Source organism: Pagrus major, chromosome 1, assembly GCF_040436345.1.
Source record: "Pagrus major chromosome 1, Pma_NU_1.0".
Taxonomy (NCBI): domain Eukaryota; kingdom Metazoa; phylum Chordata; class Actinopteri; order Spariformes; family Sparidae; genus Pagrus; species Pagrus major.
Window position 1 is genome coordinate 14,429,850 of NC_133215.1, and position 20,051 is coordinate 14,449,900.

Below are 20,051 nucleotides of genomic sequence, written 5' to 3' on the forward strand. Positions count from 1 at the left end.
TACGGGGTTGCATTTCATCCCTGGAACAGATCGTCGGTGTTATTTGTAACACCTGTTTTTCCTACTGTGACGTTCAAATGTCTGCAGTGAAAAGGGCCGATGTTGTGGTCGAATAAACACGTAGCCAGTATGATATCTGTACACTTAAAAGAGCATAATAAAAAGTTTTTTTGTTTTTTTAAACCAAAACGGGGGCGTTCTCGGAAATATTCACAGGGCTGATGGGAACAGTCACAAGACAAGTAATGAGAAGATGAAAAAGTAGCCATGGAAATATATATACTAAGTGTGAAATTTTGAGTAAGAATCCTGGTTTTCATAACATTGCAGAACTGGAAACTCTACAGTAGAGCAGTGAAAAAGGTGACATAAATAAGGTCGGGGGAAGTCTCCCCTGGAAGAACATTTTTGTGATTTTCTCATGCACGTTTTCAAGTAGTAATATCAAAGTGTAGAAATACCCTGTGTAAGAGTTTAAAAGTGCTGCATTGAAAATGTTACTTTAGTAAAAGTAAAAAAGAATAAGCTGCAAAATAGCCTCAAAGGAGACCTGACAAGAGTTAAAATGCTCCTCATGCAGAACAGCCCATATCAGAATAACATATATTGTATTCAAAAGTAATTTGAACATCTATCTAATATTAACATCTACATTTTGATGATTTCCATGAACTTTTAAATCTTAATACTGTTTCTTAAAATGTACTTATTCTACCACATTTTTTGGACACTAAATCATTACACCAAGTGATTTTAAAGCATTATTCTGTTCTGTTATGATAATCCGTTTTAGCGTTTGTTTTTCCTCTCTCACTTCTTATCGGTTTGCCAAGTTTACAGAATAACTGGTATTGCTTTCCTGCTTCAGTTTGGACCTGTCAGGCAGCATGACACAGACTGAAGATAGCCTCCAGCTGTTTCCTTTGGAATTAACTATTATATCAGTCGGTGCTGCGGCCCTGTAATTCACATATTCTGTGATTCCTGTGGTTGTCTCATTGTTGCCTGATGAATTGAGGCCCGGTGACAGAAAAGTCACAGCAATTAGGTAACAAGTGAAGACAGTGTGCAGGAGTTTGTTCACTAATGCTACCAGCTGAAGTACCAGTGGCTCTTCAGATTTCACTTCACTCAGACGAGGCACAGAAATGTAAGACTGTAGGTATAAGCAGGGCTTTCAAATGCCCAGCGCGGCACGTAATATGGATAATAGATTTCTTCCAGCTGAAAGAGAAGCTTGGATAATTTTGTTCATTGTGAACACTGGCGAAGCATGAAACCACACACAGAGCAGCATGCGAGAGCTGCTCTTTCAACTGCAGCCAAAATATGTCCGCAGAGGTTTGTCTTTCCCTCTGCACTCTACAGGTTTTTTTTTTATCCCATCCAAAACATGTTTCCGCCCATCGACCGCTATTATTTAAACAAAACTGTTGATTATTTTTAATTTGTAGGTTTTTTGTTTATTGGTGATTTGCTCCAAATTGTGACTGGCCACGTTTAACAGATTTTCCATTGTGTAATGACGACCTACACCACAGTGGCATGTGGATTTATTTTGAGGATATTATGTTGCAGTGTCACAGGAACATTTGCAATAACCGTCATTTATAGTTAATTAATCTTCACAGTTACTTCACTATTAAATAATGCAATGCTTTATAAACCGTTTTTTTTTAGCAATTGTTTATTGTAACTGATGTTTGTAATAATTCTCCCCGAGAAAGGCTGTCTGCAGCGAGTAGCAATGAAATTACATTTTGTGAATTACAGAATCCTTTCTTCAATCATGTACCACAGGTGATTGGAAATATCTTAATTTACTGTCTAACAAATTTGCTGTTAAATGTATCAAGTTCGCATTGATCTTTTGTCTTGCATGAGACTTGCTTTTGTTTTCATACCAGAGCACTGACTGGGCATGTTATTTATTTGTAACTATTTGTACTGTTGTTGTAAATGTTGTCTGGGTTGATGGGCTTCGGAGGGAGGGGATTTGTTATTGTCAATATATTTTTGTTTTGTCTTATATGTATGGTGTAACTGGGTTCATGAAATAATAAAAAATACTATGAGAATAAACCTTTACAACTTATTTCCACAAAACTTGGATGGAGGACGGGTCTCGGCCCTGAATAGAGCCCATTAACTTTCGGTGCGGATCTGGATAAAGGGAGAGATCCTGTTTTGTTTGTTTTTTTCTCATTTTCTTTAACATTGTGAGAATGGGAATAATGGATGGATCTTGATGAAAAAAGAATCCAGTGTATTAAAGGTGCACTATATATTTTTTATGCCTGAACAACCTAAATAAACAAACTCTCTTTGTTGTAATGACTGAATAAACTAATAAACAAACTGACCTTAAAGGACAACACAATGTCGTGCTGTTTTATTGTGCTTATATGTGGCGGACCCTGCCACCTTTCTAGCTTCACACAGTGATCTCAGGAAATTATTTTCCTCTGAGAACAGCTTGTTTATTCAGTTATGGAAACAAATTAATATTTCTGAGCTTGTCTTATTACCTCATTAATATTGTATATATTAATATGTAATATTGTATTCTGAGTTTGAATTTCTTCTTCAAAAATACATAGTGCCCCTTTGTGGTGGCTGGTATCTATGAGTCCAAAGGGGATTGTTGGGCCTTGGCAGAGGTATGCACTCTGCTGAGTGCCATTCTCATTGTTGTCAAAATTGTTGACAAAATGGAAAATCCTTATTGTAGCTTAAAATGTGTATGTTAAGAGACTACAGGAAACAGCTACTGTACAACACTAAAATACATTTAAATTAAAACAAAGTATTTTGTAATAGTGTTGCGTACACAGTACTTAAGACAAGGCCACTGTTGATGAAACAGCTGAAGTCAACTTTCATTTGGGGATTACTGTTACACAACAAACCGATTAAATGGATCAGCAGCCAATACATCATTTTTGAAAACAAGTTTGGGGAAAACGTAAAAAAACAATAACACATTTATCAATTTGACAGGACTCTACACACATCCAGAGAGTCTTGAAGTAATCAGGAAACACACCATGTCCTAATTCACACCAAGTCAGATCTCGAAACAAATCTTACGGTACAAAATGAATCACGACTTTTATCCCAGAGGTCTGCATTCCTTCATAAAGACCTGTCATAGTTTGACTTTCACGCCTTGCTGCAAACCGACTGCTTGGCCTCAGAAACAAGAAATATATTCCTCATGGCCTCTGCTGTTTCGTGATGTCCTGGCTGATGGGTCACTCTTTGCGGGACTTTGAAACCAAAAGTTTAGAGAAAAATAATATTAAATTTAGATGTTAGTCATCGTTACAAATGCAACAAACCCTGTTTTTAAGATGAGTGAGTTAAGCTCCATCACATCAAAAGAATAACTTGGGTTTTTCCAAAAAACTCTTTTTACTTGACTCCAACCTTCAGCCTTGCCTGAAGGTGTTGCATTTCTTGGTGTCCACCTATGAAGGCCTGCTAGAAGACTTAGTTCTTTCTTTGCTAAGGTCATGTGGAGGACATTACAAACTGGAGGATAAAGAATGAGGTGGGAATAATGAAGCAGCAACACCTAAAGGTCTTCTTTACTTTAGTTTTGGAACTGAAAACCAAATATCAAAAATGTGTGGAGCATAGAGGAGGTGCAGCTGGACATGAAGAGTGCAAAGTGTTTTGTTGAACGGCTTCACACGGAGCATATGCAATGTATGAACATACCATTTGTGAAATCAGTAACTATTGCTCCAAACTACCGCCTCACATTACAACCTTGAGACCTGAGTTGCCCCAACCCTTGAGAAGCACAGATGCACACTGATAATCCCACATATGAGCATATATTCTGTTAGGACAGATAGGTAACTGCTTCACATAGTGTGCACCAGCTGCAGCTGAAAATTCAATTAGGAATCGTGTGGTCTGCAAACGTCTGACTCAAAATATCCTGGAGTGAGTTTTCTCTCAGGTTGCAACACTCCTTGTGGTCACAGAAAACCCAGAAAGCACACTGTGGTTTAGGTGAGAATACGCTTCAGCGGAGGACACTTACTAGAGTCTATGTCTATGTCATCAAAACCAAAATGAGAGGTTTTCCTCACTGAGGACCTCTTAAACTTTTATTTTTACATGAGGTGTCTATATGAAGGGGTCATATTAAGTCATTTAAAAGCATATAAGCACCATGGGACACTGTTTAATGGACTATCAGACAGGTGTTTAAACACTAGTTGGAGACTGCAACAAAAGTGTTGACAGAATGTCCTCAATCTACGTCAGGGGAATTATGTCACAGTGTCAATGATGTGAAGCGCAAAGGAAACCAGGTCCAGCCAATAAATTCTTTTGCAGATGGGTGATACAGTTTATGAACAGCAGTCCAGCTCCATACTGTGCCATGCAACTAAAGTAACAGAAGCAGAAGTTTGGAGCTGTGGATGTAGATTTGTTAAAAAAGTGTACTACTTACAGGGAAGAAGAGTAATGGCTCCTGCAATTTTGAAACTTGTGCCACTGGCAGACAGTTAGTGTTATGATTGCAGCTTGACTTTAATAGATACTGTCTGTATTACCTTCTAAATTTATTATTTTATTTTGCAAAATACTTACAAAAGTTTACATGTATTGTCATTTTATGTGTATGGGGGTAAGTGGTAGAGATTAAAAGCAAATAAGCAATATGGGTTCACTCAATTCTGTTTTTGGTGCTTAATATTTGAGGTGGAAACTAACTTGGTTCACTTCCTTTATCTGCGGTCCGAAAGGTAGAATAGTTATCCGACTATCTCTCCAGAGAATAAATACCAACACAGAACTGTCTGAAACCTGCAGTCTTCCTAATGGCCTGCAGGGGGCAACTCCACTGATTTCACAGAGGTTTGACTGTATGTCAATAATAAGCTTATGAGAAAAAGACCTTCCTTCTCACTTGATATAATACCTCAGTGAACAGTTTCCGAATGAGTTTATGGTCTCAATCTTTATTTGCAAGTTTTCTTCAACGTAGCATGATCTTGGGTCGAATAAAGCAGGGTTTGCTTTAAGAGTTGGCTAGCTTGTGACTTAACACTTGTTTCTATTTTGAGGATTTATTAATCACAGATGTGTGACACTACAATGTAAAGGTGTTTCATTATTGATGAATCTATTAATATCCTAAACAAGTTGTGTGTATTCCTTCACAGTAAATTAGTTCATTTACTCCATCACACCCATAATAAGACACATCCAAGAAAAATGTGCAGTTGAGCATGAGCACTAGAGAATACACTAACATTGCCTGAGAAAAGGACTCGGAACAGTAAGCACAAGTTGTGCGGGGTGGACAGCTTCGACCCATGACAGATGTTTTTGTACAGTGGATGGCCTTAATTACTGCTGATGTAACATTAGAGGCTCTGGTGCACAGCTCTCTGTCTCTTTCTTCTGTGTAGTCCGATACTTCCGGAGGTGGGTAGACTCTTTCTTTCAAGGGGACAATAAAATAAAGCACATGGCACTGGCATCACAGAGCCAAGATTGAGCGACTGACAGTGGGCCAGGACACTGGAGAGCTGGGCCTGAGTAACGTCTAAATAGCCTCTGCAAAGAACTTAAAACCTGATCTGTTTTGTTGGGCTTTGTTGCACAACATCCCTGTTTCATCTCCTGCTAATTAAAATGCCCAAGACTCAATGAAGTGGAAAGCAGTGGTGCCTGCTCAAGTCCAGTAGAGTAAGCCCTTTAGTGTTAAAACCTCAAAATCAGAGCACAATCAAGATAATGTACACTAACATAACACTGATGAATAAAAGCAGTTGTATCTATTAATTTCACTTTGTCGATCAGGTTTATATTTTAGAGGTCAAAGTAGAGCAGACTGTGATCGGACAGACTCTTCGGACACAATCATTTTTAAATCCCTTTATTAAACATCTTCAAAGCGTTTTCTTCCATTCATCACCATCCTGTTTCTCAACAGAATCAGCGTCATCACTGCAGATGATTGCCAGGTAAACACTGAGCTATTTCAAGCAGCTCCGTTTCATTTTTTTATTTGATTCCACTGTTGCTCATGGTTTGGGCTTTGCACACTCCCTTGCCGGCGACTTCAAAGGCAGCTCCCTTGTACGTTGCAACACACTGGCCGTCTGTGCGCAGGTCTGGCTGAACCTGCTCCCACACCTTCTTCTTGGGGTTCAGCTCTTTGTCTGGTTCACCTGCAATCAAGCAGTCAGTCTGATACATTAGAAACTCCTCTGTTCTCTGCTCATCCATCACACATGCTGGATTAATGCATCCAGGTCTGACGTTTTATGAACTTTTTGTGCTGTGTCGTGTCCTTGTATAACCCTGCTGAAATGCTGTTTTGATATATTCATGCTAAGACACATTGATAGATGGCTTTCAACTTTCCTTCATATTCAGCATACACTGATACCATCTGTATAACAAAGCTGAAGCCAATACAAATTGTGAGCAAATAACCAACCATTATATTTGTGATTTATCAGGCCAATTCTGATTTTTTATTTCTCCCACTTGAATTGTGAATAGGCTGACTAGTCTATCATGTTCTATTAGAGCTCTGGCTTTTAAAAACTGCCAGTTGTTCCTCGGCATAATTCAAAACATCTAAACCGAACTTCTCAGAATCGAAATATGCATCCAGGGAAAACAGTTAAATGAGGTTCTCATTTCACGATGCCGTTTGTTTTTTATGTTGCTCAGCGTTTGTGTCAAATCAGAGCTGGTACTGGCTGGCTTCTGTCTGGTGTCAACTCTTTCCTCTCTTCACAACCGACCCAGGGTATGGGGACACAATGTGTTTCATTTCCCAAGGCTGCGATTTCTGCTGGTTTACAACCCAAGAGTGGCAACAATCAGTTTTTTGATCAGAAGCGTGAAAGCGGTTTTGATGAGCAACTTGCGCACATTCTTAACTTCAAGCAGAAGTGCTGGGCCCCATTAGTTGGGGAAATGTGGGCAATTACAACCATGTACTCACACCAGCAGTAAGATTGGCTGTAATTGAATCTGTGCTATGGCGCTTGAAAAAAGAGGGAAACTAGGAAAAATGCAAACCTCTTTCACCTCTTATTTTCTGTTCTTTGTCTCAGTTTTTACTCTTGTGTTCTAAACAAACAAGAGCTAAACACCACAACAAACCATCCACCAATCCTTTGCTTTATCCTCCACTCATTCTGTTCTCTGCTTAACCATGATGGTTTGAATACGACTCTTTTTAATATTTCGGTATCCATAAAAATGGATCCCTCATGAATCAAACAGCTTTTGGAGAGGCTGGGACATGTGTACTGCTGGAATGAAAGCCTCGGCTGACGCAGCTGGGCTGTGGGTACTGACCGCAGATCCACCTACAGTACATCATCCCCCTCTTCACTTTTTTTTTCCCATAGGGAACTCCCATTTATGGTTATTGTTCTCAAAAGAATAGATGACTAACAAGGCCAATCCTCTTCTCAGTACCACTATTCAGCTTTGAAAATATGTGAGTTTTAGAGCCAAACAGAGTTAAATCACAACCACGCTGGCTGATGGTGGTGGACTTAGTTTTTAGGTCACTTTCATTAGAGACTGTGATGGGAATACCTCACAGGATGGACCTTGACTCTTGTATGGTCTAGTTAATGTGTTAATTAATAGGGTATGGGGTTATTTTTTCCCCAAACTCGTTTACAGTAGTTGAACTTAACAGGACAGTTAAAAAAAAGTAGGTTGAGTTGATTAGTCCATCAAATCAGTGGTCACAGGCCATTAAGCCACCACCAAACAGAAGTGATGAGTCCACTAATGAAAGCTTTGAGTGGGGTCTGAGAGTGCCTCGTGATTGGTGTCTTCAGGGGACCGAATGTGGAAACTGCTGTGTTGTTTCTGGCAGTGAGGCGGTTCAACGACACCCTTCATTTCCTAAAGTCAGAGGCCTTTTGTGGAAACTAGGCTGGGGAATTCTTCCAGTAGGCTTCATTTAATTCCTTACTAGTGAGGATGCATCGGTTTGGTGTCTGTTTGGTTGGATAGGATTGTAACCATGTATGCTAATGATTAATCTGTTTTGGAAGGTACTGAAATTGGTTACCTGGGAAGCCCTGGAAAGTAACTCTGTCCCCTGGTACCGCGCCACTTGGAGGGTCAAGGATTTCGACCTTGTCTGGTGAGCTGGCACACATGACCATAGCCTGGGACACCACTCCTCTCATCTTGGCTGGCTTCAGGTTACACATCAGGACTGCCATGCGGTTTTGCATCTGCACGGTGGACAGAAGATGAAATACATTTTTACAGCTCATATTTCTTAGACAAAAGAGAACAAAAACTAATTATACCCAACTGACATAAGGAGGACAGGACAGAGAATTTAAGACTTATTGTGAAGTCCAATCAATCACTTTAAAATTACTAGGTCCGAGGTTTATGGTTTGTTTGCCTCATTTCATAAACCAATGTGAGCAAACAGGAAAACTTTAACTTGAGCCTGGAGACCTCTGCGGCTTACCAACATTTATAAAGAAGACCAGAGGCCGTTTCTGCCAAAAGCTGAGAAAAAAAGAGAAATTGAGCATTCCATGAGCTGACGCGTGCCAGAATCTCTGAATTTAATCATAACTTTTATTTGAGGGTCATCCTTGAAGAAATTGCAACATAAATCTAGAGTCACTCATGCTGTTTTGCTTTGACAGGGTTTTGGTAGTAGTTTTCATTTTTCATTTCTCTGCAGTTTTGGCAAGTAAGGAAAAGTGTGTGAATATTCTGTAACAGTATTTACAAAACAAACCGTTTGATTGAACAATATTTAATGTGCAACGTGGACACTTGTCTTAACAGTTATTCTATGATTAGCCTGTCCCAGACTCATATTTCTAAATGGTGCCTGTTATTCATCATACCATAACCAGACACCCAAGAGTCCTGCCATGAAAACCATCATGCATTTCGTCAGATATTTCACTTCTGCTTGCGTAACAGAAATAGATAATGGTTCATAAAAATAAGACAGCTAACAAGAAAAAACTTGATTTTACATTTATTGCCTCTGTGAGTAATGGACTGATACAGACAAACAAAAGGCAGCAGCAGTTTGGCCTTTGTAACTGCAGACAAAGAGGAGGCTGAGCATTAAAAGCCATTATTGCAACTTTATCAACTGCTTTAAGAAGCTAATGTCTAATATTTGTCTGTGTGCATGGGAAAACTGTTGTCACTTCCAAGTCCTTTTTCTTCAGTATAATACCTTTTGAGAAAGTCAGACAGTGTTTGTTACACACTAAGCATATGGTTCTATTTAAATGATACACACTGTCTACATACACTAAAATGCAAAAGTGTAATGCACAAAGGCTCCCGTGTCTAGACATGTGAAGAGCAATACTTAAGACCATAAAAGTAACTAGTGCACTTCACGGAGATAAAATTCTACATACAAATTAGTTTGCTCCAGCAGAAAATCATAAATCCACATGAAAGCAAAATAAACATCAATATAGGCAGAACCACCAGCACACAGTTTACCTAGCAAATCTCTTTAAACTAAATCTACGACTACTAAATCCTTATTATGACCCTAGTGAGCCATTATTGTATACATTCAATACATAGAGCTCTGCTTGTGTGTCTACAGACAACAACTTTCGAGGAGAGCGTGTGCAGGGATGCTTAAAGCTAATATGAAAACCTTATTTGCGTTGAAGTTTACATCTTCCTCAAACTGGGGCCTAATGAGCCATTCAGTTACCTTTGTTTTAGTTTCCAACTCAGAAATTACAGCTAAATGTGAGGTGGCCAATTTATCATATGAGCAGGACTCAATCCCATTTCCAATTTTTACCCCTAATCCTGGATTTTCGAGTGGCCCTTAGAACAGAGTTAGAGGAGGTAGTGGTTGAAATCTCGCTTTTTGAAAAGGAGGAACTCATCAAGTCATGGGGTTTATGTAAACATATGCAATTTCCAATATGCCGTCTGCGGCTGTGGTGAATTCTCTTGAATTACCTTGGCAATCATGGTATTATCACAATGCCATTTATCTGATGGATAGGAAAGCATGGATGCTCACAATATGTCCACTAGCTGCACAGCCAATTAAGCTAACATGGTGAAAGGAGCGTCCTCTAAAATGCTGGATACATTTTTTTGAGCTTCACAACCTCGCGAAATGACTTGTCTCACTGTCATAATTTGAGCCATTCAGTCCAATAACATATGGAAAATCTAGAAGAGCCGCGCGATTAAATTATTTTATCCCCATTCAAGTTAGCCGGGTGCTAAACCAGAAGTTAGCTGGCTTGGTTGGCAGAAGTCTCTAGTGTGCACGCTCTATGAGCCCCACAATGAGGAAGCTATGCGGAAAAAAGTCCAGTCATCTTGGCTTTGTGTACCACTGAGCAGCTTTCATAGAAATGAATGGGACTTCACCTAACATGGCTGTGTCCAGGTATAATTATAACGTCCTTGACTGTACCTGGTCCAGAGGTATGTGCTTGACCAGCCCGCTGACCACTGTCCTTGGAGAGGCCTCTCCCACATCGACCTGCTCCACGTAGAGACTGTCAGCATCTGGGTGCTTCTCAGCCGTGATTATACGTCCAATGCGCATGTCCAGACGAGACACGTCCACTTTGGCATCTTCTTGGCTGGGGGCTGCCTGCTTCTTCTCTGCTTTCTCCCCTCCTGGCACAAAAGAAAGCGAAATACTATTATTCTCTACGCTTCACATAAAAATGTAATATCATTTTAGTTTTTCTTTGCACATAATTTGTTCTATTTCAATAGCAGTCTAATATAAAATGTTGGTGGGGTGTTGGAATTTTGGTCGGGTGCATTTTTAGCATTAAATGTCAGACAGTAGCTCTCCATCATGTGTTAAAGGATGGGTTGCAGAAGAAAGGCATCTGTGAGAGTTTTCATGCTATTATACCAAATGTGCATGATATTATAGGAAATGTTTGTTGAAAAGCATCGAGCGAATTTCAACCAACTGGTATCTTACCAAGGGATATTATAAAAAACAAGCCATAGTTGAAACAATATTGGGCATCTGTCTGGAATCTGATTTAATTTCCTCCCATAAATGAAAACAAAGTCAACCAATGACAGGCCTCAGGGTTGCATGCAGGGTTATGCTTTTCAAGTGATCCATAAGTAAATAAAACAAAATCAAGGAAAACAAAATTACTTTTTCACCTCTTCCCAGAAATGTGGGGTACATGCTTTGACAAAATGATAATACCAATACCCACTTCTGGCTGACGGTGAGTGCTACATGATTCATAACATAGCGGAATAGCAGATGCTTCCTCCCAAGAGACAAAGTACCTTTCACTCGCCTGATTTGCTTACACACGTTCATTCCAGTGGACTGCACTGATCAAATGATCACAACGTCTTTAATCATTCCTCTGAGCCCCCACCAGCTCTGAAGAATATGAATTCCAAACCCTGCCTTTGATATTCGACATTTCTCCCCCGTGTAATCAATGCTCTGCTATGATGACAGTAAAGAGATGTAACATTACCAGGAATACACTAAGGTTACACATGGGTCTGTAGAATAACAAGTGATGAGTGTTTAAATGAGGTGAGAACACGGCGACATTGAAGCCCGAAGTAATAAAAAATTTAACATGTTCAACAGCTTATCAAGAGGAAGAAATGTCTTTCATTAACAGCTCCCTTACATCTGGATCTAAGAAATGCCAAACACGCAAATTAATTTGTCAGCGTCTTAAATCTTCTTTCTTCCCCTTTTGAAATTATAACTCCGTAAACACATCCAGAAGCCGTCAAGGTCAGAACAGCGCTAAAGGTTGCAAACTGGGATTACGGGAAGAAAGATGAAAGCTTTAAGAACTATGACGGATTACAAGTAGAGATGCAACGATCCTCTTTTTTGAGTTCTGACCTGATTCCTATAACTGAATTTGGGTATCTGCTGATACCAATACAACTTCCACCTGTTAGAATCTGGGCTGTACACACATTAAAAGTGGCTGTCTTGCTTTTCTGTTTCGAGGTTAAAATATATTCAAACTAAGGACATGTTGAGATAGCCAACCATAGCTCACTCAGTTGCAGACTGTCTCATGCTACATTCCAGCAAGTTCACGGTCCAGTGTAAATGTAATCCTTTCCTACAGTGTAGCTACTGCGTAGTTGCATGCCCTATGCCTTAGCCTGACGTGCACTTCCCCAGAAAAGTAACTACACGTCGCAGCTGAGGAGACCGCAACGACAAGCTCAGTGTGTATATTTCACAGTGACTGTACATTATATGATTACATGTGATAAATTTACTTGATTCATTGATGCCTGACAGTTAGGCCAGATTGCTTATTGCTCAAACAAAAACAAATATCTGAAATACTGTACTGGAAAGTAATTTAAATTCTGTGGTGGGGATTTTTCTGTTTTGTATTCTAAGCTTATCATAATGTCACAGTTTAACAGCATTATATTTGATACATGGAGATACTTTGGTTTTATGATGGGTCCTAAAATCGGGTACTTCCACAGAACATTAACATTAAATCATTTTCAAATCAGATTAAATTACTTGGGACATTGGACAACAACAACTCGTCCCCAACACTATAAATCAGAAAACTCCATTAAAAAAAATACATTAAACATCTTCCAACTGAGGAAGATGTCCAACTGACATCCATAAAGAGGCTGATATCACTGCCATTAACACCTGATATTAGAAATTCAAATTCAAAACATGTTTAGGAGAAGGTCAAGTGACTTTTGAAGAACAGACTGCAGCATCTATCTAACTGTTGGTGGAAAAAAAGGAATCTTACGCAAGAATGTAATGGAAAAAAAGAATAATGTAGATGAAGACTAAAGTGAGTGGCCACTTTTATAGCTTTAATATGGTCCTACTGACAAACTGAAAATGAAACACAAATCGTACTATATGACATGTCTAAACAGGCTTAATTTCAGCTTTGAAAACACAGTTTTATTGGATGTGAGAACTTCAAAGGATTCATAATAAAACCCTGCTATGTGCCATAGTGTTTCCTCCAGCTGTTACCTTTTTTCTCTGGCTTCTTCTTTTTGCTCTCATCTTTGGATGGCGGGCTCTGGACAGCAGCAGCAGGGGAGGCAGAGGGTGCTGGTCCAGAGGGTTTGGGAGTGGTGGGCTTCGAATTGCACTCAACACTGTTGTCACCTGATGGCATTGCTACTTCACGCACTACAGCAGGGACAAAGGAAAAAAGGTCAGTAGAAATAAATGATTAAATAATGGATTATAGTTAGTATCTGAAAGACTCTAGTTTCTGATGGCTGATATTCTCTGCACACTTTCCCAAATGCGAAAGCATGAAAAGACATGAGCACAGCAGCATTACCGTGAAAGAGATAATTTATAGTACAAATACACAAAGGTACACTACTTTGTTAGTTGTCCCTTTTCACGCACAGAGCTGGTTGCATCAACATGATACACTGAAATGATAGAGGGAGCTTTATTTACACACCCAGTGGGAGGACTGTTCTCCTGATGCAAACAGTTTTGATGGGAAAATGATTGTTCAAGGGGATGGAAACAAGGAAATGGAGCCATAAAAGAGGGAACAATGTCCTACAAAAACTCTCCAGAAAAAAATAACCCCTCATTTAAGGCGCCTGATGTTTGAATTCCTACAAAATCTAGTGCCCGTGTCTGACAAACATCGGTCTGCAGGCACGCCACCGTCACCATAATGCTTTTAATTACCTTAATTCTATGTTATGTTAGGACCTGAGATCAGGACCATTCCAGTTTACCTTGGAATTACGAGCAATAACCTTTTAAACTCTTTACATCCCCTGAAGTTCTCTCTTCAGGTTTGTGACATTGAGAATCAAGTTTTTACACATAATATGCCAGTATTACATAATGTATGAACATACAGAGAGGTTTTATGGTTGCACCTTCAAAAAACTTGTGCCTTTAATTTTAAATTAAAGCTGCACTTATTAATATTGTTATATTCACAACAAATTAAATAACTACCTGAAATGTAAAAGGGACTTCTAGTAGTGATCCCGTACCTCCAATAGTATAACACCGTCTGTATCACACGTGGTATGTGATCAATAGTCTTGGTAGTTGCCAGTTTGTGGAAAAAAAAGCATAAGAATGACAGAATTCTACATTATACTATATTGCCCTAACGTTAGCTAGCTAGCGTTAGCAATGTTAGGTAACGCTTGCTAGCTAACTTTAGCTGGCGTGAGCAATGTTAGCTAGTGTACAAACTGGCAACCACTTAAGGTGGCAGATGATTTGAACAAAAGCGAAGTTGTAACGTGAATGTGATGGATGGGGGAGATGGCATGCCACATTTAGACAAGACAATGTCTTTAGGACATTTAAGACCTATAAACATTCAGGTTGTCACTGCTTGCCATAACAACACGATGAGTGAACTCAACAAATGACGGTGGGTTTTCACAGCACTGGTCTGCACAATACAATTTGAAGGAGCCACCAATGGGTCCAATTGAGGTCAAGATGTTCAACTTTAAAATGGCTTTGAAGCAAATTTTACACTGATCTTCAAATGACACCGTTTCTTGGCTGCAGGCGTGTTTTCCTCAATGCACGATTATCATCGCGTTCAAAAGTTTGTTTTTCTCATCTTAATAACAAATCAGCAAAGCCGGCTGAAATTCCTTTCAAAAAGCTTAATTTTCACTCATGTTTTGATTGAGCTATTTTATGCCACCTTAAAGTCATTGAAAGAAACCCCAAAAATAAACATCACAATTAGATACAACGTGTGGAAAAACATAGTCCCGGGTGTATTGGAACACATTCCTTCAACGTTCCAACACCAACATACTGAGCTATTTTGAATAAGGTTAAATAGCTTATTTCTTCCAGTGCCCCTTTATCCCTGCAGCTTCTTTCTGGAAAACATTAAATGTGTGTGTGAAGCCGTTTGCCCTTGAATGTCAATGTATGTCAGACGCACAAAAAGTTGACAGACACGTTGTCCCCCTTACTCTAATGTGGATTCTTGAAGCACTTGCTCATAACAAAAACAAAAAAAGATCTGGTTATATTGGGCTGAGGCGAGAATGCTCAAGATGTTATCATTGATCGTACAAACCAAACAATGCTTTAATGAGCAACAACTGACATCAAATGTTCCAGAGTCAGGCACACTCAACCGCTTCTATAGCTACATATAAAGGATAACAACATCAAGGTCTTTTTTAAAGACAAACAAACATTTGATCCACGATGGAAGCCTTTGCTGGGAACTCAACATACCTCCCCTCTTCTTCTCTTTTTCCAGCAGCTGTTTTTTTAGTGCCTCAATGTCATTCTTCAGTTTGGCGTTCTCCACCATCAGTTTCTTCTCTTCTCTGACGCTGGCCTGGACGACTGCGGAAAGGCAGATTCTTGTTACCTCTCAGCAATGGAATGAAATTTCACTATCCCAGAGGACATTTTAAGAGCTGCCTCTGAACCAGTACAAATACACTATTGATTAAAATATGATAACTGCTAAAATCTATGTTGTGCTTCTTTTGGAGGTAAAGAAGCCATGAAATTATTGATTAATCCAGTTTTTGGATTTAAAAATAGTCCAAAGCGGTCTTAAATTACAGATAAATATCTTCTCTTTTCAACCATTTGGAATTATTCATAATTTCAAGATTGATTATGGAGATATTTATAACATCGTTATCATTTAAACAATTCCAACAGAAATAGAAACTACTCATTCATGACATGTTGTTAAACTAGTGCCCGACAGAACTCAATCAAAAATAACCAAAAGCTAAAAAAAAAAAGTATTAATTTCAAATTAATGACAATGTGAATATCTCTCCTGAATATATTTGGCTGATTTGGCCTCTTTTTATGAGTCAAACTTAAAATATATCAGGGGAAATTATCTCAGAATGACAATTCCGGTAAATCAAGTACACTTTCCCATAACTGAGGGATCAGGTTTCATTAAACTGCTAGTTGTGCTTCAGGGATTTCACTCTTTGAATTATGAGACTGTGAATCATGAACGTTAGCAGCTGTTCAGCCAACATTATGTCACTACTTATTGTATACTACACCTGAAAAAGAATGAGGTAGCCTATGAAGACAAATTTGGAAACTTTATAATTCATAAAAGTGCACTATAAAGGTAAATATACTTTTTACAAGGCTACATTTGTGTTTCAGTGTCTGGGTGTGTGTCTTACTGGCTTTCTCCTTTAGCAGCTGGACCTGCTGTTTCAGGTACTCTATGATCTGGTCAGCCTCGGCTGCTCGCTGCTCCAGCCTCATCAAAGGATTGTGACCTGACATCTTGAACAAGGAGCGAGCTAAAAACCTAAAAGACAAAAAAAGAGATTCAGGGATCTCAACACTACAAAATTCAAGATATTAGAGCTGTATTCTGCAATGTTTATTATCGACAGAGCATCGTTCCTTTTGTTTTTAAAAGCAGGTTTATGAAAACTTCAATGCAAGTCACTCTATTCCATGTTATTTCAAGTTTACTCAAGTGACAGTGGCAATGTAAAAAAAAAAGATGGTATTCTAAAGTACTATGTTGAACATCTACAAAGATAAATGTTTGGAGTTACAAGGTTTGCATTCCACTACAACGCCACCACAAACTACAGCCTCCGAAATGACCACAGGGTCAAGTAAACTCCTCTCTGACTCTCAGCTAAAACATTGTGTGTTGCAGTGCTGTACTATAGGATGGCACTACATTGTACAGGGATTTTCCTTTTTTGTGTAACATTCCACAACATAATGTAGTGGCAGAGTTTCAACTGGTTCATAGGTAATTTTGTATATTCCTTAATCAAGATTTAGGTATTGTGGATGCCATATCGCAATATCTGACATTTGTCCCTCATGTGCACCCCAGAAGGTATAAACAATGTGGTAATGGGATTTTAAAGTTGGCCAGTTTTTAATAAAAATTAGACAGACAGCAAATTGAGTCCAAACCAAATTTTAAAGTTTACTGCAACATTTCAACAAGTAAACTTTGGCAAGCCAATGTCTTGAATTAACTCCAATCTGTCTTTCATAGTAAGAACTGGTAAGAAGTAAAATCCTTTAAACCATATTTAGCACCAGCATTAATGCGCGTTCAGCTTTGGAGATCAAGTTTAAAAAGGGATCAGCCACTCTTGGGCAACTCAACCAAAACACAACTGGACACCAGTTTTGGCTAATGTTTCTTTATCATGTTGAGCTTGCCAGATCACTTCTTGAAGAAAGAGGAAAAGAAGGATTTTTACAAGGCTGAGGCATGGAGAAGAAAACTTCTTACACACATTACAGGGAGGCGCTGGAAAACAACAGCTGGCCCGAGATGAAAACAAAATGTTGGGGGATGAGGAAATTAGAAACACAAAAGAGCTGGAGTTGATAAAATCAAGGATCAAAGCATTGTTTTTAGAGAAACTGAATTGATTTAAACAGGACCAGTGGTGGAGTAATAGCAAGAGCCACAAAAAGGCTGATCTCATTTGGATAACCTCTGAAAAACGGTCCTGGGGCCGAGGTATGGTCAGCAGGGTAAAGACATGAAGGGGTCATTTCAGCTTTGGATTTCAAATGTGTTAACAATGGACTCCCACTGGCCTTCAGGATTTCTAATCTATCAGCTTTCACTACATGGAAATCAAATCATCTTTGACTCATCTCCTGATTTGTTACTGTATATATTTAGCAGGTTAACTTTGCTAAACTGGGGACAGCTGCTGAAGGCATCTGACTCTTATCAATCTCCTAAAAATAGCTATAGTCTGGTTTGCTGATTCATACAGTTGTCCACGTAAACATTTATGTCTTCATATATTTTAAATGAAAGTATCAAAGATAATGCTTCCAAGACATACAAAAGGCTACACAGGTGGTTTGAATCAAATGTTTAAATCGGTTACATTTAATCACCAGCTCTCTCTGGTACGGTGGTGGTGTGTGAGCAGACCCACCAGGAGACAAGCGTTTCCTCTTTTCATGCTTCATTCCCACAGTAAAAATATACTGTAGGAGGATAATTTCCCTACCTGTCTGCTAACCAGACCATTTATAAATGAAAAGAGAGTGCAGTATGCCAGCACCACCTGAAGGCATTAAAGGGACCTACACATTTTGAGTGAAAAGCAACCATAAGGGCCTTCAGCACCAGATGCAGTCACTGGATTTCAGGAGAAATATGTGCCCTTCTTTCTCATTTTTGCCCTTTAAGTAGAACTGTGACTCAAGTAATTTGGTTCAAGTAGAGTCTCAAGTCATTTATTTGCTGTCTAGTCACGCTGCAAGTTGACAAAACACTGACTTGAGTTGACGCAAGTTCAAGTCACAACGACTCGAGTCCACATCGCTGCCTTTAAGTAGTTTTAGAATGCACGTGCAAAAAGAAATTTACATATAATGGAGTATAATAAATGAGAAAAAAACAGAGTAATAATTGAGAGTCTAACAATGCAGTAGTATATTTGATTACAACATGCCAGCGAGAATTTTATCATCTATATCTACGATATTTCATGACAATAGTTTAAATGTGATGCATTGCCAAGAATAAATAATCTGAGGTTCACAAGTTACAAAAGTATAAACCCTAAAACACCAAGTGCGATCTGCATAGAAAACAGCTGGGAATATGATGAAGCAGAAAACAGCGAGCCTCTCATAATCATGGCTGTATTATCACTTGTTTTCATCATTTGTTATTATGCTTACGGCTGCACGCACCACTTGTTTTAAATTTCTTTGATGATGTGTAAGTTACGTTTTTGTTATGATGATTGAATGTTGAGAGTAAAAAATGCCATTATGGGCCCAAAGTGATATTTTCTAATTCCATATGTTTCTTAATTAATTTAGAAAACTAGTCATTGCAGAAGCATATTAGATTCAGAAGAGTGCTGAAAGAATTGGACTGGATCACAGACAAATTATTGAAGGTCCTTTAAAAACATACACTACTCAAAACCAGTTAGGGATATTTTAGTATTTCACTTGATTGTTTTTTCTGTGACATATCTGTCACATCTGTAAGTCTTATTTTGTGAATACTTGATGTAGTTATCATATACACATCCCCAACAGGCAGGATGCAGTGTTATTGATAAGCCATCTAATTTATGAATAATAATAAATACTATAATACCCTCAAATGTGAGGATTTGCTTGACATCCTGTGTTTTTCTCGACCACCAAATTAGTTGTTATGGATTGGGATGCACAGAAAAAAACCCCACAAAGTACACACAGATTTATAAATACTGACTGTGACATACTCGCTTCATCAAAAATGAAAGTGACAGCTGGTTGCAGCCCAGTTACTACCTATAGCTCGACAATGAAACTGAGACTAAATGATGCAATTACTTGCAATACACACTGTCAAACAATTACCTTATTTCATACTGGGTGTAGTGTTAATCACAGACTTCTAATAAACTAAATGCATATTGCTGAGAATGGATTGCTCAAGAATGTGCACCCAACGTTAGTTAGTTAGCTAGTCAGTCAAAAATAAGTCAGCTATTAGCCGGTTCAGCTCACCAGAGTATCTTCGACCACACAGACAACAGAAATCAACTTCTAGCCTTCTGGCTAACTATCACGTAGCTAGCACTGCTATGCTAATAGTTCGACGGTTGGTTAGATGTTATTAACGGCTCGCCATTCGTTAGTTAAAGCAGTAAAATAAAACAGAGGTTTGTGAAACTTACATGGACTCTGGGCAGCTCCCCCCAAACACGTTTCAGGGAGCACTGGAGCCTTGACAGCCGCTAACGTAAGACCGGCTAGCTGACAGACAGGCAGCTGGCAGTCACTCGCAGAGAGGCTGATTCAGGACCCCGCGGCTAGATCGCTACACCATACGGAAGTGAAGCAAGCCTGTCATTTCTGCGTTAGCTTTAGCTAGCCATATGTTCTATAGATCGGATACTACAAGGAGGCAACGGATATTGCCTGTGTGTAATTACGATAAAGACAAACTAACTCCACAAAAAATACGAAAAATAAATCCAACGACGATTTTGTTGAGGATTTGAAATAGTTTCGT

General features: G+C 38.9%; 1 protein-coding gene across 1 annotated transcript; it reads right to left on the reverse strand.

Moving 5' to 3' along the window:
* Window positions 1-5,889: 5,889 nt before the first annotated feature.
* On the reverse strand, window positions 5,890-19,791 carry aimp1a (aminoacyl tRNA synthetase complex interacting multifunctional protein 1a). The gene is made up of 7 exons (XM_073476391.1): window positions 19,714-19,791; window positions 16,204-16,334; window positions 15,269-15,382; window positions 13,037-13,198; window positions 10,460-10,668; window positions 8,081-8,249; window positions 5,890-6,200 (listed from the first exon to the last, which is right to left on the reverse strand). Coding segments are annotated over exons 1-7 (954 nt in total). The 5' UTR covers window positions 19,716-19,791; the 3' UTR covers window positions 5,890-6,033.
* Between the last annotated feature and the right edge of the window lie 260 nt (window positions 19,792-20,051).

What these genes read in the sequence shown, in the direction of transcription:
- aimp1a (XM_073476391.1), bottom strand. An exon ending in GAAGAAGCCAGAGAAAAAAG is followed by an intron (nt 10,669 to 13,036) that starts GTAACAGCTGGA and finishes CTTTTGTGCCAG; the next exon opens with GAGGGGAGAAAGCAGAGAAG. An exon ending in TACTTTCCAGGGCTTCCCAG is followed by an intron (nt 6,201 to 8,080) that starts GTAACCAATTTC and finishes GCTTGATTGCAG; the next exon opens with GTGAACCAGACAAAGAGCTG.